The 16390-nt window shown below is 45.9% G+C and overlaps 2 protein-coding genes across 6 annotated transcripts in view; both read right to left on the minus strand.

Moving 5' to 3' along the window:
• LOC142557667 (uncharacterized) overlaps window positions 1–1101 on the minus strand; it is a 51388-nt gene extending 50287 nt beyond the window's left edge. For all 3 annotated transcript variants that reach the window (XM_075669678.1, XM_075669677.1, XM_075669676.1), the window contains exon 1: window positions 813–1101. The gene's annotated coding sequence lies outside the window, so the exon portion shown is untranslated. The remainder of the gene's footprint in view (window positions 1–812) is intronic.
• Window positions 1102–2923: 1822 nt separating this feature from the next.
• LOC142557668 (phytanoyl-CoA dioxygenase, peroxisomal-like) overlaps window positions 2924–16390 on the minus strand; it is a 54965-nt gene continuing 41498 nt past the window's right edge. For 2 of the 3 annotated variants that reach the window (XM_075669679.1, XM_075669680.1), the window contains exons 4-8: window positions 12494–12569; window positions 7650–7822; window positions 6298–6429; window positions 5525–5587; window positions 2924–3579 (exon numbers count right to left, since the gene is read on the minus strand). In XM_075669679.1, the coding sequence (XP_075525794.1) occupies window positions 3526–3579; window positions 5525–5587; window positions 6298–6429; window positions 7650–7822; window positions 12494–12569 (498 nt within the window). In that variant the 3' untranslated portion in view covers window positions 2924–3525. The remainder of the gene's footprint in view (window positions 3580–5524; window positions 5588–6297; window positions 6430–7649; window positions 7823–12493; window positions 12570–16390) is intronic. The other variant, XM_075669681.1, reaches the window with a different exon arrangement.

Consider the following 16390-nt stretch of genomic DNA (forward strand, 5'->3'; position numbering starts at 1 on the left):
GCGAACTAAGTGGCGAAAACAGCTTACACGAAGTTATTAGCTCTCGGCGCACTCTGTACCCATCGCAGATCACTTTCAAGATAGGGCTCGCGCGGCCGCGCCATACGCAGGCACCACCGGAGTAAAATCCCCCCTTCCCCTCCCCCGGTGCCTTGCGCGTGACGGAAGACGGCGCGCTTCTTGCCCGCTTTCTTCCCTTGCACGCGCGAGATTGAGCCGCCATCGTCGGCTCACTTTCGCACGTTTCACTCGCACACACAGCATACGGCGCGCGCCGCGGATGTTATCGCTCTTGGACTTTATATATACGGAACATCACGGCGACGCTGGCGGAAGAAATGTACCTGGAGTCTCCACATAAGTGGCAATAAAACTGAGACTGGAACTGAAAACTGAACTGGAGCTAATAAAGTGGGCTCACAACCACATAGACAAGGATTAGGTTTATTGGTGCATAAGCGTATTCTTGCTTAGAAGTAGTGCATCTGATGTCAGATCCACGCGAAGATCGAACGAAGTCGTACCGCACGTAGCGCCACATGCACGGAATAGAAGTAAATATTACTTCATGGCATGAGCCGAAAAGAACCTCCAGGAAAATTGACGGTGTTAGCTTCAGCTCTATAGTACGGCAAATAAAAACAAAAGGGCTCGAATTGCTGCCGGGGAGTTCTTGCCTTTTTTTCGCTTTCGTCTTTTACCCGGTAAACGTTGTGATGCGCGTCACGTATGACGACTGACGCCGCACTGCAAAGATAGGGGTACCCGCTTTGAAGGTTAGTCGGCAAGGTTAGAACATTGCTTTTACTTACCTCTTCGGCACTGTCCACTGTGTCTCCTTAAAATGCGTCACATATTGGCGGAGCCGTCTTGCAGGCAGAACCAAGCCGTGACCCCCAAGCCGTCCCGCTCGTATAAGCGGCTGCTGTCCGGCCCCGTACTGTCCTGCTCTCGATAAGTGGGCCTCGGTGCCTGTTTTCCGCGCCACTGCGGCCCGGTCCTCGCACGCGTGCCGCCCGAGTTTGTACAAGCGAGAAAGCAGCGCGCGGCTTTCAGCGGGCAGCGTTTCGCAGAGTACGGGAACGGGCGCGGGCTCGTCGATATTCGACCGGCGTCTGCGCTGTAGCCAGGGGTAACCACCTTGACGTCGCGCCCTGGTGGGCGCCGCAAAATGGCCGCTGCCGCCGTACCGTGGACGCGATTGGTCGAAAGGGGGTTCCACACGCTCGTGGCGGGCCCATTTGTTTCTCAACTTCGCGCGGTTCAGGAAAGTTCGCCTACTGGGGAAAGTTGACCCTGCTCTCTTTTTTTTACGGGGTGTAAACGGTTTTCCCAGCAGCGCTCAGCAGTGTTCATACGTATTCCCATGCTGGTGAAGGTTCATTGTGCCCTTCCAGACTTGTTGATCGACGTTAATGGAGTCGGTGGTGCTAATAGCGAATACCCCTCTGTAGGCTGCAGTAATCACTTCTTCGGTATTAGCACAATGACTTCTATGAAGGCGCACATTTTCATATTTTATGGGCAACCGGCACTCTTCACATAATGGCAGGAGCCGCGTGAGATTGGTAGTTTTCATTAGATTAGCCACAAGCCAAAGACATAACTTCGTTGTGTTGGTCACAAACAAATGGTCACTTGCAGTGACCTTTTGTTTGGTTCATATGGGAGACGTGAAGCATATTAGGGACTATTAGGTGCTATGTATTAGGTACTAAAATTTCTGTGATTTCCGGGGAAATAAAGTCGCAGTTTCTTCCGAAAGGCGAAGCATCGATTGCGATAGCAAATTGGCGGACAGCTATACGAAGTAAGGAGCGTCGTTTTATCGGCCGTATAAATTTGTAAGCATAGGCAAATTACCAAATGAAGAAGCATGGTGTCACGCGCGCACAAGCAAACATGAACACGTTTCACTCGATGACCGCACAAACTCGCTGTCAAATCGCTGCCGTGAGGAAACGCGGCAGAAGCAGCGAGCGAATTGACTTTCGTGCTGCCGCTCGCATCAATGCAAATTAAGACGCGAAAACACAGCGCAGCGCGGACTCTGTACCCGTCGCAGATGGCTTTCAAAATAGAACGGCCCGGCCGGGCGCGCGCGGCGGCCCGGGACGCTCGGAGTATGAAGCGCCCTCCCCCATCCCTCCCCCCGAAGGTTATCGCGCGACGGAAGACGGCGTGCTTCTTCTCCGCTTTCCTCAGTTGCATGCGCGAGATTGCATGAGCCGCGATCGCCGGCTTGAGCACCCTCGCAAGCTTTCACTCGCACATACAGCATACGGCGCGTGGTAAAATTTTATCGCCCTTTGACTTTATGCGAAACCTCACGGCGACGCCGACGGCAGGATTGCGCCTTGTGTATCCACATAATGCTATAGCAATGATAAATACCAATACCAATATCAATACCAATAATGAATACAGGGAGCGAGTGTAAGTAGGGCTCGCATAGACGAAGTTGTTTACTCAATAGGCATTGGCAAATCGCGGTAGCGAACGCGTCGCTAACAAATTAAATGCAGCGGGTTAATGACAAAATATCTCGTGAACAAAATAGCATTGTGAACGATGCTATTTTGTTCAGCTTCGAGCTTTGTTGCGTGTCACCCACATTGAACAGTACTGGACTTCCAGGTATCTTAGTTCATTTTATTGTGAAAATAATGTGCTGGTATAGCCTGATCAGGCAGGCAAGATCAACAGAACAAGCTTTATTGCAAAATAGCCTAACGCAACAATAAACGACATGCATAGGTCACTTCATGGGAAAGCCGGCACGTAGCTCACAAACCTCCCCGTAACATCTCGCACGCACGCACGCACACACGTATGTATGTATGTATGTATGTATGTATGTATGTATGTATGTATGTATGTATGTATGTATGTATGTATGTATGTATGTATGTATGTATGTATGTATGTATGTATGTATGTATGTATGTATGTATGTATGTATGTATGTATGTATGTATGTATGTATGTATGTATGTATGTATGTATGTATGTATGTCTTCCTCTACCGTATGTGCTGTCTCAGCGTATGTCTGCCTTCACCGAATCACGCCATTGCCTGCTCTCGAAAAGGACTTCGTCTGCGTCTGGACAGTGGCATGTTTGAACATCGGGAGTGATGTGGCTGCGCTTTTGCACTTATCTATCATGTCACATAATAGGACTATCTAAAAACAGTAGGCCTATCTAATAACAATCATAACAATAATAATAACAAGAATAATAACAAAAGGAAGCTAGAAAGCCCAGTTACTGCTACCCTATGCAGTCAGAGCTATGTTCATATTAGCACCGATGACAGTCAACCGGTTTACATTGCTCCGTGATTACAACTCGATGAAAAGAAAAAGAAAAAAAGAAGGAAAAAGTCATCCACTTGAAAGTAGCCCCAAAACTACTTAAGAAATCCACAAGGCTTCGCAGTTGTAGAGTAATCGTCCTGGTTCAGGGACACAGATCAAAGAGCGGATACGGCACGCTCTTCGGTGAGTTCCACGCGCTTCCACTTCAGAGACGGCTGTCGGCGCTGCGAACGATGTAGGCGCTGTCCTTCCAGTAGTCCTGGGTAGTACGTACAGAAAATAGCGCCCAATTAACCACTGATAAAAACAATCGCGGCGTGCGTAAATAATCCAGAGAAGCATTCCTTACAGGGCTTAAGACGGTAGCTATTTTCTCCACGGAGCAGTTTGGAAAAAGCATAGTTCTTTTGGGTATAAGTGGCTGTTCGTATTCCAGTTGCAGTTCGTAGGAACTAACGTTGGAAAAAGTATCGCAATAGTCTGACCCTTTACACGAAATACCACGCTTGTTGGTGAGATCGCCCCGATCTGCACACTGCACACTGCAGATTTTGTTAGAACTGGTAGCCGGGTTGCCCGTTCTAGTTAGATACGAACCTGGATTACAAATAAATAAATAAATAAATAAATAAATAAATAAATAAATAAATAAATAAATAAATACGTAGATTATTGAACACATACACCCGTATAGCGGCGGCCCCCTTTACAGCAGTGAACAAAATTGTACATTCTGCATTTGGTTCCTGTGAGCTAAACTGCTGTGAATGTCGATGCTAGGTCATGCGAAACGGCTAGCCTAGGGAAATAGTCTCTTGAACATGCATTGCCGTCTTACGTTATTCAGACCGCATAGCACACTCTTCTTGCAGGCTGAGGATGTCAGTGATTCACTCTGACGTAATGAACACGTCACGAAAAGCTCCCACAAGGCTCGTTTTTGGCCCTCTGTTAGTCCTCGAGTACATTAATGACCTCCCTCAATGTTTAACTAGTACTTCGTCTAGATGTACGCTGATGATACCACTATATTTTACCAAGAGTGAATGCTTAAATACAGCAAGAAACCGACTAAAATCAGACCTAAGCAATTCGTCTTCGTTGCGCGCAAGTAAGAAACTTCATACGAGCCTTATAGAGCTCAGTTTTTGTTTATACACATAAGCATCTCATTTTGCCACTTATTTTAGAAACTCATGTTCTTTCTCCTTCACCTGTAGTATAGTGTGTTTCTTGGTGTCCTATTAGAACGCCACCTTAAGTTTAACTTGCATGCTGATATGGTTACAAATAAAATTGCTTCTGGATAAAGCGTTCTAATTTTAATCGCTCCCATTTGCCTCGACACATAACTTCCCTTTATGGCGCATGCATACAGTGACACTTATAATACTTCACATGTTTGGGTAAAAAAACACATATTCCGCGCACATGCTACATCTGTCACATTTATAAAATCACGCTGTGGGCATAATTTATTTCTGTAGTTCCATGACGCACGCAGTGCTAGTTTGCCGCTCTTTAAACATACTACCCCTTACGTTATATTCTCCAGCATAAATTGACTTTACTGATATACTGTATACTCAACCACAAAATGTTTTTACATGCAATTATTATTCCGGCACTTACCCCCCCCCCTTTTTTTTTTCGCTTCATAAGATATAAGATGTTCATCCAAAAGCGATTTCTAATTTCCGTGAACGAACAGTAATTACGAAATATTCTATATTTATGGGTATTAAACACTGGAACAAATGAACACCTCAAATTAAAACCTGCCGCACAACACTAGCATTCAAGAAGGATGTCAAGAAATATTTGACAACACTCATAGCTACAGCTGCGCTGCTTTGAACGTATATTATAACCGTATTTATTTTGCACTAACTTTTCAATGTCTTTGTGTATGCATGCGCTTTTCATGTTGTACTCTGATTGACTTATGTTTCCGTGTCTTTCGTCCTTACTTTAAAGAATTTTAGTTATTGTTTGTGTAGTATATACTGGATTTGCTTGTATTACTCTCGTACTTTATATGGCAGACATGCATTGTTCCTAAATACTTGCCATGTTAACCTTGCTTACTTTGTTATTATTGCTATGTTGCCTTCGGTGTTAAGTGCGAACGGCAGTGTAATAGGTTCAACGGGGAAGTAATACAGTGAAATGTTCGGAGCGTAATATGGATTGCAGGTGACAACCTTGTTGGACGATGGCTTGTCAATATACCGGACGTTGCAGTGGGCGTAGTGCGAAATCATTTCCTGCAAAACAGAAGGAGCAGGAAAGTTTGTGAAGGTGTTAGCGTAACACGCACACACACGCGCGCGCGCGCGCACTCGCTCACTCGCTCGCTCGCTCACTCACTCACTCACTCACTCACTCACTCACTCACTCACTCACTCACTCACTCACTCACTCACTCACTCACTCACTCACTCACTCACTCACTCACTCACTCGCTCATTCGCTCGCTCACTCGCTCGCTCACTCACTCACTCACTCACTCACTCACTCACTCACTCACTCACTCACTCACTCACTCACTCACTCACTCACTTACACACACACACACACACACACACACACACACACACACACACACACACACACACACACATGCACGCACGCACGCACACACGCACACACACACACACACACACACACACACACACACGCACGCACAAACAAAATAACGCAGCACTTTATATTTGCCGCAATGGCGAAACATGGCGACAATGCTGCACTGCCAAAAGAATCGATGTTTTTCGTCTGGCATCCGCACAGACAACAGGCAATTCCGGTTTGTTATGGATGAAGCATATGCAAGTACAGTGCGTCAAAACAAGGTATTAAACAACATGCACCATGAAATACAACGCCCACGCGAATTTTAGTCAAGGCCGAGCTATAGGTTTAGCTGCAGGACTCGTCTATATGTCTGGCCCCTTTACTGACGAAGCATCGGGTATACCTTGCGATGAGCGCTGGATCGGTTGGGAGCCGTTCCGTGTACGAGCCTCGGGTGGATGAACACCGCGTCGCCGGGCGGCGCGTCCACGGCCACAGCACCGACGTCCTCGAACATGGGGTCGATTATGACGCCCTGCGTTGTCGTAAAGATGCGTTGTTGATACAGCGACGATGGCAACCTTTAAGGGTATTTCCTTTCGAAAGAGGGTGACTACAAAGAGTAGCCTATCCGGCTTCAGCTATAATGGGGTTTCCCTACATCTATCGTAGTCTGGAATCTTGCCGATGTTTACATTATTTCGTCTTCGTTAAAACCAATGTCTCTATATTGCAAGGTTACCACGCCTGTAACGGCACCGGCTTCATCTCTTACAGACTTTTTTTTTTCTACCAATACTCTCAACATTTCTCGCTTAGTTCGCGGATGGATGAATGGATGTTATGAGCGTCCCCTTTGGAATGGGGAGGGGGGTTGCGCCACCAAGCTCTTGCTGTTATACTGTCTAATGTCCTACGTAGGTAAAAAAAAGAAAAATAAAAGAAGGAAAAAGAAAACGCTGGATCCATTCTCGTAACCGAATTTTCTGACCCCCTATTGTGAACTTTGATTTTGTACCTCTCCCTTTTTTTGTCGTTTCTTTACTTTTCTTCCACCAATCTTTAGGCACCACGGCAACGCCACCTTGTGGCGTTATCTGAATTTGCTGCCCGGGGCCTGACTGTTATGCGTTCTTCTGTTCTTACCGTACGTCGCGAAAATTGGCTGATACCCGTGGAAGCGATGACGCGACGGCTTTTCTACGAATTACGAAGAGAATACATAATGTAGTAAATTAATTGTTACCAATTATGGGCACAGGGGCCATAATCTGTAGTGATGTCCCTTTCTGATTTTTTTCTTATTAGTAGGTAATAGCGGCTGTTTAAAAGAATTGTTTAGCATCACTCGGTGATCGTAGCTTAAAACGGCACAAAGACGGCGGTAACGGCGACGATGGTGACGACGGTGCGACAATGACGTTGCGACGATGATGATTACGGCACTATGGCTCACGCATCGTGGATTTAGGACCGAATCCTGGGTGAACGGCAACGTACACGGAGAGTATTTGTTGCGATGCTTTGTCCGCACCACGTTTCTAGCACACCCGACGGTAATGAATATGTCGGTAGTGAGGTGCGTTAATTCCGCCAACTCCTTCTGCAATAAAAGCGGGATGGCGGCCAACACGGTGATGATACCTGCGAGATACGCGGTGAACTCGGAAGGAAGTGTCCTCTTAACAGCTACCGTTGTGGAAGAGAGAGAAAAGCAAGCAAGGAGGACAGCCGGGCGGCGATAGATGTACGCACGTCTTCGACGCTGTGCTGCAGGGCGGGACCCTTGTGGGAGCCGGGCACGGCGAACAGGGAGTTGACACCGGGGCAGTCGATGGCCGTCCACACGGACACCACGCGTTCCTCTTCTTCCGGGAACGGCAGGAAGTTGGCGTTCTGGTGCAGCGCCAGTTGGCCGGCGCCGCCTGCTGTGGCGAGCACGGATATGACATAGGTGTGAGGGCCAGGTGAATTACCTCACGCCGATAGCATGCAATATGGTGGGATAATTTATAGACACACGGGAAACGTACAGGAATGTTCTTATTACGTCGTCGTCATCAGCACAACAACCACTACCTCCAGATCACATGCTAAACCGGATTTGTTCTGGATGTTGAATACGAAAAGCGACCGTAAAACGAGCATTGCACTGTGGACGATGATCGTAGTTAAGCACACGCGCGCAATCAAAAACGAGTCCGATAGATTTGCAATGCTTGTTATCAAATGGAGGGAAAATCCATGAACAAGTGGTCGGGATCCTCTTCTAAAGTAGTTAAAGAATGTCAGCGTAAAGTGTCCTTCAGTACATGTTGCCAGAAACTTTATGGTAAACAGCAACGTGTAAAAGGGAAGAGGGTCGCTGCCAAGTAAAAGGGCGAGAACTTCGATTTTTTCTTTGTCGCATCTCTCGGTCTCGGAGCCCATACTATTTTGCCATTTTGACGGTGCAACCAGTGAGTGAGGGCAGCCTCGTCATTTATTATCACGTTTCTTAGTTTTCTGCCTCTGTCGCAGGCGCCGCTTAGTTGTGACGTCTAAAGAAACCCGGTCAGTGGCCCTCGCGTTTATCTGCGAATGTGCGCAAAACATGGTCGTGAGGTAGTTGAAGGAAAAGAAAGTTTGCTTTCGAGTAAAAATAATTGGCTTTGGGACAGTTAGGCGAATAGAATTTGGCGCAAGTGTTCATAACAGCATTATCTATAGCGAATAAGCAGGCTTAGTTACCATGTTCCAGAATGGGCTGCAGCTTATGTGCGCTGGTCAACTGTGACAGGGACATACCATTCAAATACGAATGAAAGTTTTTTTTTCTTTCTTTAATTCAGTCTGCTACAAACGCTGTAGCATTCTGGCTCTGTAGCCATGCGGAATTGAAAATGTTGATTTTGTCGATTACGCGTGTTGTGTTACATATCTAGGTATGCCAGAACATTTGGCGTTGTCTCTTTTAAGGTTCTATAGATTCCAAGGTTCTTAGCGCCATAAAATCAGATCATAGCTCAATTCAGTTGCCTCCTCCTTCTTCTCTCTTGTGTTCCCACATAGAGTGCCACTTTCTTTTAAATAAAATTAGAGTGTGCAAAGAGAGTTTTACAACTTGTAGAGGCGCCGGCTACTCGTCTGCTCGCACACGGACTAAATAGAGAAACCCCCTGAGAACAACAAAGCCATAGCGATCCAAAAGCACTCAAGGACAAGTTCCCACGAGTAGTTCACATATCGTGACAAATGAGCGGCACGTTCACAATACAAGTCCAGAAGCTAGAACACAAGTTCAATGTAATCCACGTAAAATAAAAATAAAACATGGGCGCCACAGTATAGGAATGTACTATGAACAATGCACGTACAAGGTTACATATTTGAGCTCTATGTTGTCACAAATCTCGCAAACGTCGATGTCTGAATTAATTCAGTTTCAGTTTCAGTTTATTATTCTTTAAATAGAATGAATGGGTAAAAGACAATATACAGACGAGGGTCCCAAAGTAAAGACTGCAACGGGACCCTTCGTTAACTATATAACAATGTAGAGATGCATTAAAGAAGAAAAAGCTAACTAAAACAAACAAGCACAATGGAAGATGCAACAAAGAAATATAAAGCCAACGAAAACAAATTGTATGTATACATGCTTATAGTGCATAAAAAAAACTGGGATTACACACAAATGGCAAATGTAGTGTAATGAATGACGTAAACTTAGTTACACATATAAAACAGCTGAAGGGCATGCCTAAATGTATGAAAGGATGAAGATTTAATGCTGACGGGTAAACCATTCCACAGTTCTATAGCAGTGAATGATGATCTCATTTTTCCATGGTTAGAATGAACCATAGGTAGTAGAAAATTGTAGTTACGTGCGAACCTGGTGTTATTGTTATTGAAGAGGTGCCTAGAATCAATGAATTGGCATGAGAGCTGTTTAGTAAGTAATTTATAAAACATAATTATTATATGATAGTTGAACAAGCTCGTTACAACAATGATGTTATTTTCACGAATTAGTGGAGTAGCACTCGTGAAAAACCCACTGTTAGTGATAATGCGTATTGCTTGGTTTTGTAAGTGCTCATTAGACGAGATATTACAGTTATATGTGTTTCACCAGGAAACAATGCCATAATTAATGTAACTGTGAATGAAGGCAAAGTATAATGCTAATAATGCCCCTTTAGAGAAATATGTTTTTTGATTTGATTAATGCTTTAATATCGAAGGTACACTTTTGCTTAATGAAGGCAATGTGTTGAGAAAACTTAAGGTTAGAATCTAATTTTATGCCCTAAAATGATACACAGTCGGAGACGGGAATGTGATGACCATCTAGCGCGATTACCTCAGGTAAGCCAGGTAGTATTCTATGGCTCGAACGGAAAATCATGAATCGAATTTTTGAAGGATATATAATTAAATGATTGGACGAACTCCAAGCAGCAATAAGGTCAAGCTCACTGTTTAGTTTAAGGATTAAGGTTGTTAAAGAATTGTCACTAAACGAGATAGTAGTATCGTCTGCGTATAGTACACAATGTGCCGACTTAAGACAAGTGGGTAAATCATTAATACAAATAGAGCATAGTAAGGAACCTAGTATGAAGCCTTGCCGTACAACTTGGTTAATAACTTTAGTATCAGAATAAGCACCTCAAAAAATCTGTTTGTTCTCTATCATGTAGGTAACTTTTTAGGAGTTTTAGTACTGGACCGGTAATTCCCCGGGCTTCTAGCTTAGTAAAAGGTATGCTATGATTAATTGTACCAAAAGCTTTAGTGAACTCTAAGAATACCGAACCTACGAAGTTACCCGTATCAATCGAGTGAGGAATGTAGTCGGTTAGGGATATTAAAGCTAAGTTAGTCGAACTGCCAGCACGAAAACCAAATTGAGAAGATTGAAACAAATTAAATTTTTAAAGTAATTATTTAGGCGCTTACAAAATAACTTCTCAACAACTTTACTAATCGACGATAGAATAGAAACAGGACGATTTAAGAGGTCCTGCATCTTCGAAGCTGTTCTAAATTTCTAATATTTTCCCGCGAATATCGTTTCATCGAGCAACTTTGCATATGCGCGTACTGCCCGTATTTGGGACTTTTATGTTGGCCAGACACCCAAGAGTTACTCCAATATCAACGGTCTTCTATCAAGAATATGTGATTTTTTGACATTTGGCAGCAGGTCGAGTGTTTGTTGCAGTGTAAGAGAAGGGGCTCTATATCTTCATCAGATTCTTCACAGGACCGAAATGGACTGCTGGCTTTTCTGATCCTGCATAAGAGGCACTTTGTGCAGGCTGTGCCGAGTTGTGATCTATGTGTTATTGTTTCTATAGCTCGATTACCTCGATTGGTATGGCGAACTTGCTAGCTGGATCGATCCTAATCATGTTGAGCATTGCGCCCCGTTATTAAACCAAGTCGCTCTTGTAATTCGAGCACATATTTGTAAATAGCGCAACGCGGATCTCTTTTTCATAAGGGAAGGAGCAAAATTTAATCTTTTTTATTAGCCTTCTGCGCTAAAGCATGATTCCTTGCAATTACGCCTTGACTAGGTGCCCACCGGAGTACTACATCATGCTGTTGTACTTTCGCAATGAGTAAGCCTTTTGTATTCTACATGCTAACGCATTATTCGATGAGCAAAAGCTAATGTTTCTTATGGAGAGTAGTGATGCTTGAGAATCGCTTAAATATACCCATTGTCATGGCTGTGTTTGCGAACATATAAATTTCACTGCAGAGAGAATTAGGTAAAGTTCGGCAGCGGCTGATAGAATAACGTGAGACAGTTTGTATGCTACTTGTTGCCCGTAAACTGGAATCAAGAACCCTGCGGTAGACATTTAATTAACGCATGCATGATGCGGTCTTGGTGCTATGCATAAATACGTGACAATGTTAGATATTTCGATTCTATTACCGGCAGCTTTAAGTGACACGCAGTTCCTAGTATTGAAGGGTAAATATTTGGAATGTGGAGAAGCCAATGAGGACGCGAGACGTCCGCTTGCCGATACTGCTGTACCGGTAGGAGGTTTCTGCGTTGTTCTATGATTTCGTACACCTTTGCCCCATCTCGGCTGTTCCACGTGATCGTTCCGTGTGGCACTTGGCAAATGGGATGGTTGACATGTTGAGTGCTCGAGCCAAAATAGTGACGGCACGCCTCCACAAATATTACTGTCTGGGACGAGGGCTGGCGAGACTCTGCAACAACTAAGGAACTGGCGAATGCCTGAAGGACGCCTAAACATGCACAGAGGCTTCTGGCTAAGAGTCGCTGAAGGGTTTCTTCTGAGCTGCGGGATAGGCCACGAAGTGCTGGAGCAGAGTATTCAATCTTGTGCCCGATGAGTGCGTAGTGTGTACGCATTAACGATGATGTCATGCCTCCCCATCTGATGCCTGCGAATCCATGGAGGACGTTGAAAAAGGGAATTGACTTTTTCTTCCATCGTTTCAATACCACGTCGCGTCGCTTAGCTCCGCTGGCATCGATGGGCCCTCTTCCCACCCAAGCGCTAACCATCCATTTCTGCAATGTCGACAGAAGCGGGAGAGGAGACTATAGCCTTTCTCACCTGGTGGTACGCTGACGTACATGGCGCCGAGGGAGAGGACCTTGGCGCCGCAGAACTGTTCCACCCAGTCCACAACCTGCGTATATATCCATAAAGAAAGAGGGAGGCTAAAGATCTGCATTAGCTCCGAGAAACTCTTTCTTTTTCGGGGAGGGGTGGGGGGTGAAAAGCAAAGTTTTCATATCATTGCAGGCTTGGACACGTCTTAAATCATAAACCTTATTTCAGCCGAGCGACGCCACAAGGATCGCTTTGGCTGCTTGCCGGCAAAACCAGTATGCGAGCGACGGCTGCAGGCGATGCGACGAGGAGGCAGTACGATATGATTCTTGGCCGTGCGCATCGGCGCTTTTTGTGCGTAAACGTCTGTCTTAATTGTGGGCTCGTACTATCCGCTCCAACATGCCCGCGAGTACGTGAAATACCGCGGACAGTTATTGTACAACCTTTTTCTTGCGGCCATGTCTCAAACGGCGCGCGGTTTCGGGGATCGAGCGGCCGCACGCCGCAGCCAGAACGCTTCGCCTTGTACAACTCTAACTAGCAGCAGAAGCTTGATGCGGGCGAGTTGGTTTTGCATACTTGAGAGGAGACTAGTTAGTCTAGTTAGACTAGACTAGTTAATCTAGTTAGACTAGATTAGTCCGTGTTTTCGTATAGCGCTCTTAACTAACCACACGGAATCTAGCGCATCCTGGGGCACCGAACTTAAAATGTTTTTGCAACTTTTCATTCGTGAAATAAACCCACGGAAACAGCATTTGTTAGTATATTTCGTCTGGAGTTGCACAAGATGCGGCAGCGACGACGGGCACGCACGCGCAATACCCCGAGCTGCACCGACCAAAGAGGGGACTTGCGTTCCGCCACAAGACACGAAGGAGCGACGACCTAGTGGAAGCACGTGCTCAGTCAACAAATGTCCCGTTGGCGAGTCGCTCGAGGCATTTCCGGGAGGCTAGCGGCGGATTCTGACAAATCATAAACGAGCGATCGAGTGACTAGAACAAGAGAACAAGACATAGAGAACAAGAGACAGCGTCGCTCGTCGCCGTCGCGTATGTATAGCCGTGTAGATCGCGAAATCGCCCAAATGGCGACTCAGGTTAACGATGAAGATTACAAGATGACTATTAAAAGAACGGTGCTTCGACCAACTGCTCGGGGATGTTAAGCGGGCGAGAGAGTAAGTTCTAATAGTGAAAAAGTAAGGCTAACTGGGCGAGTCGATGGGGCAACATCATAAGACAGCATCAAAGACGAACGCGAAGAGACAATGCCATCTTGTTTCTTCTCTTTGTGTTCGCCTTTAGCGCTGTTTCAGCATGACCTAATACTGCGGAGGATAGGCGGTTCCCAGCGCGTGTTGTTGACATTCGGGTTAGTAGCATCGACGGCATGGCGAAAGCCGTGTAAACCGCGGAACGCCCCTCGGTGGAATTCATTCCTCGGACATGACGATCTCGTCTTAACGATGTGTGTGCCATATCGTGGGCTTTCCAACTCCCGACCAAAGGGCTTCTCCGTCGGTTCGACGGCTCTCCGCAGGCAGGTACAAGTGCGACAACGCCGCTCGTTGCTGGGCTGTTCTGTCGCCACCTTTTCCTCATAGTGCGGCTGATCTTTCCGGCAGGCCTTCCTCGTTTTTATAGTGCTAAGCCGTGAGTACGGGGCAATAGCGCGATTTTTTTTTGTATATTTGTCGTACAAGTTGTCTGTAATGACTGTATAAATGACGATTGTTCCCCCGCCGTGGTTGCTGAGGGGATTTGGCGTTGCACTGTAAGCGCGAGCTCGCGGGATCGAATCTCGGCCATGGCGGCCAAATTTCTGTGAGGGCGAAATGCAAAAAAAAAAAAAAAAACCAAAACGCTCGTGTACTGTACAGTGGGTGCACGGTAAAAAACCCTAGGTAGTTAAAATCCACTGTGGCGTGTCCCTCACTACGGCGTGCCTTATAACCAGATCGTGGATGTCATGTAAAACCCCAGACTTCTTTTTCGACCATTGTTTATTCTCTTTCTTTCTCGTGAAATGGTGTGGCTTAGGGGGTATGACGTTTCTTTTCTATGCGCGAGACCACGGGTTCGTTCCCAATGTACGGCGACCGGGTTTCAGTGCAGTGTTCTGAAAATTGTCGAGTAGTAGCGTTTTGAGGCTGATTTGACACTAATAAATAACGCAAAAACTTTTCCAGATGTCGATTTAGCTTCAGAAAGGTTGACGCAAGAAGACAGAAGGATGTTCGACGCCAGAAGGACAAATTTTATCCATATCTGTACATGCTTTGCGGTCATGTCTCCTGTTCACGCTCACATTAGCGCCAGGTTTCCGTGTGGTAATTAACGCAAAAAGCTTGTGTTTTGATTCGGCAGTGGTCCCGTGCTTGATACCAAGAACCATCGCCGTTTGAACTGGTTCCTCATCATTTTAACTTCATGTGCGTTTCATTTAATATACAGCGTTCGGGTAATGCAAGCGGCTGCATGACTAATATTTATTTCACAAACTTTTCTTGAGCACGACGGACTTTCTGAACTTGGTTACTGGTCGCATGACGTCAGCTCTAGCTACTGCAGACTTGCACAGATTTAGTGAGAACGGCTAATGTTGAATTCTACTAGTAGGTCCGGATCAAACGTTTTTTTTGCTTCGCAGCGAATAATCCGTGTTCGACGGGTAGATCTGGAGCGGGTTCATGTGTTCTACTGGTAGTTTCGGAACAACTGGCTTCACATCAGAGCGTTCTGTCTTGCTCAGGCGTTGGGTTACAGATTCAGCCGGAACTTCAAGGGCATGTCGGGAGGTGCAGGAGGAGTCTAGTTTTGGCGGCAGCGGCAGTTCTAAACATCGCCGTGTGACATCGCCATGACGCGCATTCAGCGTCACCTCCGTAGTGTACCATGCACACGAATGCTTGCGAAAGTCGCGCACAGGCAATGAAAACGCACGTTCGGGGACGGCGACTTCACTAACCATGTGAACGCCACGAGCGAAAGCGGGACCCCATTTCCGGAACCGATTGCGCACGTGATGGCTTCCGCTGTGCTCCGGCGCAGAGTGGCCTGTTTGCGGATTTGCAAAAAAATCTGGAGGACGCTTAGGCTTCGCCTTTAAGAGTGCAAGGCGATAGCATTCAAACATGCCTGACTGATTCCCACGCTTCCCGGCAACTGCAGCTTATGTATCCATAATGTTTACCGGGAAACGCTGGCGTCGAACGCTATGCACCAAGGCCAGCTTTCTGGTAGAGATGCGGCCACTTGCGTGGGCCGATCTTCTCTTATTGTTTCGCACCTTTAATATGTTTCAGTCTGAGATGATTTAACATAAAAGGCATGCGGTGTCGGTGTTGAGTTTCATGACATTTGTTTGCGGGCTGTCATTCTGAAAATACCGAGCAGTAACTTTCTAAAGAATGTAAGACAAATTATGAGAAAATTTAGTGATAGAAGAAGAACTTTAGTGCCGTATAGAATATTCACGGCGATGTTTCGCCCACGGGACACCCGGCGCCGATACTGGATTTTCTGCGACACGGGGGCCCTTAACGCTATCGCGTTAAAATCCGAGCGCCCGCTCGAGGATTCGGGCGACTGCTCCAGACCTACCAGCGGAATTCACCATAGGATTCGTGCTCCTTTTATTGCAATTATATGGACACTCCAAGTGAATTTTCGCCGTTGTCGTCACGTCGAGGTTCCGTATATATTTACGTATTTTAGGTATACTTAGGTATTTAGGCTATATGCTACATGACATGCGGTACATGCGGTTCATTTTGCCACACTATTGCATCACTAATGTTGCTCAGATCAGGTCTCACATTCATGACAAAATTATTCCTCAGAACTTCGAGAATGTCAGCCCACAAACAAATGTCACGAAACAAAACAC

Source organism: Dermacentor variabilis, chromosome 9 (assembly GCF_050947875.1).
Source record: "Dermacentor variabilis isolate Ectoservices chromosome 9, ASM5094787v1, whole genome shotgun sequence".
Taxonomy (NCBI): Eukaryota; Metazoa; Arthropoda; class Arachnida; order Ixodida; family Ixodidae; genus Dermacentor; species Dermacentor variabilis.